The sequence below is a fragment of the Protobothrops mucrosquamatus genome, unplaced genomic scaffold (genome assembly GCF_001527695.2).
Source record: "Protobothrops mucrosquamatus isolate PMUCROS unplaced genomic scaffold, P.Mucros_1.0 scaffold1642, whole genome shotgun sequence".
Taxonomy (NCBI): Eukaryota; Metazoa; Chordata; class Lepidosauria; order Squamata; family Viperidae; genus Protobothrops; species Protobothrops mucrosquamatus.
The window spans coordinates 48858-56043 of NW_015387801.1; the positions used below are offsets into that span (position 1 = coordinate 48858).

Consider the following 7186-nt stretch of genomic DNA (forward strand, 5'->3'; position numbering starts at 1 on the left):
GAGAAAAGGTGGCGGAACTCAAACCTGGCCACGCCCTCATCAAACCCTAGGACCGCCCCTTTAGAGAACAGGAATGCAAGTAAAATTTGGGAGGGGCTATTTCCGGTGTGGGAGGGGCTATTTCCGGTGCGGCCGGCCCGGAAAAAGGTGCCGGAACGCGGTTCCGCCGCGTTCCGGCTGAAAAAAAGCCCTGGTCATGACGTCCCAGCACAAATAGCACAAACGGGGATCCTGCTTCGTTTGTACGATGGGTGGGTGATCAACTGACCAAATTGCCTCTGTTGCACAAAGGATGCAGGATCCCCCTTTTCAAGGATTTCTTCTTCTTCTTCTACATCCGTTATCGGACGTTGGCGATCCCGTTGGCGATCCTGTTTTTATCAGCAGCTGCATGAAAAAGTGCTGCTGAGTTTGGTCCAAATCAGTCCCTTAGATTTTGAAGCCACAATGTTCTTCTTCTGCCTGGACCTCGTTTGCCTTCAATCTTTCCCTGGAGGATTAAATGGGAGTGTGCCGTATTTTTCTGGGTGTCGCATCCCATGTCCGAAATATTCTGATTTTCGTTTTTTAATTGTTTTGATGATTTCCCTTGGCTTTCCCAGGCGGCTTATCACCTCCTCATTTCTGATCTTGTCAGCCCAGCTTGTACGTAACAGCTGTCTGTAAATCCACATTTCAAATGCTTCTAATCTCTTCAGGTGGCCTTCTGTCAGAGACCAACTCTCTACTCCAGTGATGGCGAACCAAACTGCAACCCAAAACTCACTTATTGATCGCAAAGTGCCAACAACACGGCAATTTAATCTGAATGCCGAGGTTTTAGTTTAGAAAAAAACAACTCATACATTAACATCTTTTGTCTTAAAAGAAAAACACAATAACAAAGCTTTCAATGATACAAACAACTTTTTACTGAAAGGTAAAAATTTGGCATGCTTTTGAACAATGAATGTGATTTTTGCTGTTGTACGCATGCTGACAATTTGTCTAACCTTGGCTTATACTTTGTATAAGTTTGAAAGCAACACATGCGGCACTCAGGTCATCTGTTAGTCTGTTTCTGGCATCAGATTTGATCTAACTCAAAGCTGAAAACAGCCCGCTCGCTCCGGAGGCTTGTTCTGGCTAGGAAGGGGCTTTGAGAAATGGCTTTTTCCTGCAAAAACCTAGCCAAAGAGCGAGGCGCGTGTGCCCACAGAGAGGGCTCTGAGTGCTGCCTCTGGCACGCGTGCCATAGGTTCGCCACCACTGCTCTACTCCATAGAGGAGGATAGAAAAAAATATAGCATCTGACAAGGGTCTCTAGCAGACATTAAACACGTACCTTGTATGAAATAGGGGAGTTGTAATTTTCAGGAAATTCCCAGCCCAGAAGGACCGACGTCTTGGTGATCATTTTCACTCTGAAGTTTTTGGGAAAAACTGTGGGGAAGAAAAACAGTCAACGAAGGGCAGAGCGGGCAACTCGGAGTGAAAACGACAGAGTTCGGATTTCATCAACCGTGACGTGTTTTCTACACACTGCGTCCTACTTCAGCCCCCCCAAAATTACCTCTGGCCATCTGTGCCTCTCGAAAAACTCTTATTCAAGCCTGCAACACCCTGTTACGCTAATTTAAAAAAAAACACCACCATGTGATCCCAGTGCCCAGTACAAACGAAAATCAACTACAAATTCTCCCATTTGGCTGCTGAGGACAGAAACTCCGCGTGGAATATAACGTGGGTTTGTCGTTTTAAAACGGGTTCGCACAGGTGTATTTTTCTCCTTGACCGGCTTGCAAAAAATAAAAAAAAAAGAATAAAGAAAAGAAAAGAAAGGAAAAAAAAGAGATCAAAAGAGATCGAAGAGAGGGAGGAGGGGGGGCAAAAGCTGAAGAAAAAACTCCGCCCACCTGTGTTGGCAACTGCTCCGCCCAGCTGTCAATCAAGAGGCTGCCTTGGACTGGACTTTAGCGGGGGAAAAAAAAAGGAAAAAAAGACTTACCTGCCGAAGGCAAAAGGGAAACCACTTGCCTTGTTACGATTGGTTTTTAAAAGCCTGCTTGCTTTTTTTTTTTTTAAAGTGGTACTCACACGCCGTATCTTCAAGCCGGCGAGGAGTTTAGGATTACAGCAGTTTTTTGGGTTTAGGTTTTTGGCTTCTCTGCCTTCCAGGATTCAGAGAGAGAGAGAGAGACACCCTTTGGGGTAGAAACCGGCAAGTCCTACCTTGATCCAGAAGGACCGTCCGATACTGAACAGTCGGGCTGTACGGCCCGGGACCTTTACTGGTATGGGCTCGGATTTTAACATCGTAAGCGGTGTTGGGCTTGAGACCGTTCAAGATGTATGAGTTTTCTGGAGAGGGGGGCAGCTCTTTCTCCTGGGGGTTTCCCGAAGAGGTGGTCTCCCGGTAGGCCACGGTGTACTTGACGATGACCCCGTTCCGCTCGGCTAAGACGGGGGGCATCCACTTCACCTGGACCGATCTGGAGGTGATGTTGCTCGCCTCGAGAATCTGGGGGTAACCTTTCGGCGCATCTTCTGGGATGGTAATTTCCTGCAACGCTTCCTCCCCAAAGCCAGCTCGGCTCTTCACGGCTAGCTTGAAGACGTACGTGGCACCTTTGTGGACGTGGGTGGCGGTGTATTTGTCTTCCTGGGCAGCAAATTCCAGGGTGGCCAGCGGGTCGACGTCCTTGCGGCCGAACTGGAGGCGGTAGCCCAGCACTTGGCTTTCGGCTTCCAGAGGGGGTTCCCATTTGACCAGAAGAGAGTTTTCTTGGGTGGGATAGACGGACAGGATCGGCTTTCCTGGGACTGGGAAAGAAAAGAGAAAACGGATTTGCAGCGGGAGGCAGCCTGCCAGGGTTGTACGTTCTTTTTTTTCTCACTGGCTATACTGCGATATATTACAAACTACTTTTTTTAATCTTCTGTAAGGATATATAGCAGTGGTGGCGAACCTATGGCACGGGTGCCAGAGGCGGCACTCAGAGCCCTCTCTGTGGCACGCGTGCCGTCGTCCCAGTCCTGGGCCTTCAGCTGGGTTTTATAAAACCTTTTCGCTTTAGGCCTCCGCCGCCGTGTGCAACAAAAAAGGTTCAATCAATCAGTCAATTTCAACTTCTTGCGGGAAAACAAAAGATCTTGCAAAGTTGGAATTGATTGATTGAACTTTTTAGTCCCACCCAGTCTGCCGTTACCACCGCAGCCACGCCCACCCAATGGGCCACGCCCACCCAATGGGCACACCGACCCGGCATTCGACGATGCATAAGTGGGTTTGGGGTTGCAGTTTGGGCACTCTGTCTCTAAAAGGTTCGCCATCACTGATATATAGTATTAAGTTTTAGGAGAGTTGTGTTGGTTAATATAGCCCCTCCACAAAAAAAAAGATGTTGAGACTCTAGAAAGAGTGCAGAGAAGAGCAACAAAGATGATCAGGGGACTGGAGGCTAAAACATACGAAGAACGATTGCTGGAATTGGGTATGTCTCGTTTAATGAAGAGAAGGACGAGGGGGGACATGAGAGAGACAGACAGACAGACAGAGACAGACAGACAGACAGACAGACAGACACACACACACACACACACAGAGAGAGAGAGAGACAGAGAAATAGACACACACAGAGAGAGAAATAGACACAGAGAGAGACAGAGAACTCATCATCTCCTGATGATTGGCTCAAAGTCACCCAGTTTGTTTTTCATGCCTAAGGTGGGACTAGAATTCATGGACTTCAACTCCCAGAATTCCTCAGCCAGACATGGTAGCTGGGGAATTCTGGGAATTGAAGTCCACTTTTTTTTAAAGTTGTCAAGATTGAGAACTACTGTGGCAGCCACCCCCAGTTTGAGAGAGCAAAGTCCAGAGCTTCAGGATCTGTGAAAAGAGGGTGGTCCAGAAGAATAGACTTCATCTTCCAACTGTGCTTAGTCTTTTAAGATGAGGACTGCCTGTATTGCTTTTGTCTAATACATTATTATACTGAGTGCCGACGGGGAAAACAGCCAATACATGAATTAATTATCTTCTTCAAACATGTTTTAGCAGTGGAAAAGAAATCCACTGATCAGTGACCCACTGGAAAGGTTTCAGGAAAAAAAACCATTACCTGAAACATTGGGAAACGTAATTAAAAATTATTATTTTGAAGCAGAAAGACATTGAGCATCTAGCTAATTGCTGATCTTCTGAAAATATTGTCATGGTGTGTTGCTTCTATTGATGCATCATGAAAGAAAATTTAAAAAAACAACCTACTTCCACAAATGGCTTAATATTTATAAAGTTAATGTTATGACAATTAAAGTTCATCAATATTAGGCACATCAAGGGTTTTTGTTGAATGTTTCAGCTGGAATATTCCCTCTGTTTTGGAAGGGGTGAAGATGGAAATAAGGGGATCTCAAAAAAGGGAAGGTAAGCAGATGATCAAAGCGCCACCGCCATTTATGTCCAAGCGAAGTATGCAACCAATGAAGGAGAATATTTGTAGCTCAGAGTTGACATGAGGGGTCCTTGGTACTATCTCAGCTTGCTTGTTTTCTTGCAGACATTTCATGACCCAACTAGGTAACATCATCAATGCTAGAAGGGAGAGGAGGAGGAGGAGGAGGAGGATTATTGTGGGGTCCTTGGTGCTCTCTGAGCTTGGTTGTTTCCTTGCAGACATTTCATTACCCAGCTAGGTAACATCATCAGTGCTAAAAGGGAGAGGAGGAGGAGGAGGAGGAGGAGGAGGAGGAGGAGGAGGAGGACGACTGTGGGGTCTTTGGTGCTCTCTGAGCTTGGTTGATTTTTTGCAGACATTTCATTACCCAGCTAGGTAACATCATCAGTGCTAAAAGGGAGAAGAGGAGGAGGAGGAGAAGAAGGAGGAGGAGGACAGTGGGGTCCTTGGTGCTCTCTGAGCTTGGTTGATTTTTTGCAGACATTTCATTACCCAACTAGGTAACGTCATCAGTGCTAAAAGAGAGAGGAGGAGGAGGAGAAGAGGAAGAGGAAGAAAGAGAAGGAGAAAAAAGAAAAAGGAGGAGGAGGACTGTGGGGTCCTTGGTACTCTCTGAGCTTGCTTGCTTTCTTGCAGACATTTCATGACCCAACTAGGGAACATCATCAATGCTAGAAAGGAGAGGAGGAGGAGGAGGACTGTGGGGTCCTTGGTGCTCTCTGAGCTTGGTTGATTTTTTGCAGACATTTCATTACCCAGCTAGGTAACATCATCAGTGCTAAAAGGGAGAGGAGGAGGAGAAGGAGAAGAGGAAGAGGAAGAAGGAGAAGGAGAAAAAAGAAAAAGAAGGAGGAGGAAGAGGAGGAGAAGGAGGAGGAGGAGAAGAAGGAGGAGAAGGAGAAGAAGAAGGAGGAGGAGAAGAAGAAGGAGGAGGAGAAGAAGGAGAAGGACCACTGTGGGGTCCTTGGTGCTCTCTGAGCTTGGTTGATTTTTTGCAGATGTTTCATTACCCAACTAGGTAACGTCATCAGTGCTAAAAGGGAGAGGAGGAGGAGGAGGAGGAAGAGAGAAAGAGGAAGAGGAAGAAGGAGAAGGAGAAAGAAGGAGGAGGAGGACGACGACTGTGGGGTCCCTGGTGCTCTCTGAGCTTGGTTGTTTTCTTGCCCACGTTTCATGACCCAAACTAGCTGACATTATGATTCTGTCACTGACACTCGCTGCAGATGAACTTCTGTGGGTGGGTACAGCCAGTCCTCGACTCAGCTGTCTGGAGAATTCTACAGAAATCTATTTTAATCTTCACGTTATCAATCTATCCTGGCAAGCTTCTCTTTCATTACTTAAGGCAGACTATAAATTCTATACTAAACTACTTCGCTCACCATCTTAAATTAATCAGAGGTGAAACGCGACCGCTGCCTCAATCTAGATGCACGCCAAGCACAATAACCGGCCAGCTTTGATAGATAGTTATTAAGTGTATTACAGTTTTGTAAAAATAATTCAATTCCCCTATTCATAGGATTCCTAGATATACTGAAAGCCTGTGTGTGTGTGTGTGTGTGTGTGTGTGTGTGAGTGTGAAAGGACGGTTTCTGAAAAAAAATAAAAATAAAAGGACAAATAAAAACTAACAGACTGTCAAAATGGAGAGAAAATTTAATATACCTGATATAGGATTATTAATGTGGAAACTGTCTTGTTTAGTGACTGTTACAAGTTACAGTGGGACTGAAAAAATACTATTTTTCACACATACGACCATCATAGCATCCCCGTGGTCACGTGATCAAAATTCAGAAGCTTGGCAACTAACTCGTACTTATGACAGTTGCAGTGTCCCTGAGTCACGTGATCCCGTTTTGCGATCTTCTGACAAGCAAAATCAATGGGGGAAGTCAGATTCACTTAACAACTGGGTTACTAATTTAACAACTGAACGGATTCCCTTAACGATTGTGGCAAGAAATGTCGCAAAGCGGGGCAAAACTCACTTAACCTCTGTCTCGCTTAGCAACGGAAATTTTGGGCTCAGCTGTGCTTGTAAATTGAGGACCTGTATAATATATTTAAAGAGACTAACAACACACACACACACATAAAATCAGTGTACACACACAAAATGCTTCGCTATTCAATTATCTCAGTTGTGCATTCCTCAAAAAAAAAAAAAAGCAAAGAGGGAAATGACAAAAGAACGAAGTGAGAAAAAAAAGAATATATTTTTTTGTATCAGAGATATTATCCATGAAGACCGGAAGAAACATCTGAAGACGGCGTTTGGTCTCTCTCACCAACTGCCAAATTCTAATTTTCGAAGATTTTCAAAAGACCCTCACAGTACAGGTAGTTCTCGACATACGATCCATAATGGAGCCTACCCATTACGGTCATTAAAGTCATTATGGTCGTAATACAAGTTAGTCACATTAACCAACCTGAGTGTCAACACTGCTAACATTGGATGTTCTTGCTTTGACAATATATAAAAGGCACCTTGCTCCCCTCTAGATCAGGGCTTTTCAATCTTTTCACCCATTGTACCACTTTTAGGATATGGAAACATCCGAGTACCACCAGTCGCCTAGCAAGGTGTCAAAAACTTGATGACCCCCCCAAAGGAAAAAAGTGATAAAGTACAGGTAGTCCTCGACTTACAACAGTTTGCTTAGTGACTATTCGAAGTTACAATAGCACCGAAAAAAGTGCCCCCCAAGGCACAGCCGAGCAAGACACCTGCCTGA

The 7186-nt window shown here is 45.2% G+C and overlaps 1 protein-coding gene across 1 annotated transcript in view; it reads right to left on the reverse strand.

Moving 5' to 3' along the window:
* Positions 1-7186, reverse strand: part of LOC107293530 (receptor-type tyrosine-protein phosphatase S-like) — a gene marked incomplete at both ends in the record, with an annotated part of 117587 nt that overhangs the window by 43491 nt on the left and 66910 nt on the right. The window contains 2 exons of the mRNA XM_029285415.1: positions 1325-1422; positions 2212-2802. Of these exons, the coding sequence (XP_029141248.1) occupies positions 1325-1422; positions 2212-2802 (689 nt within the window). The remainder of the gene's footprint in view (positions 1-1324; positions 1423-2211; positions 2803-7186) is intronic.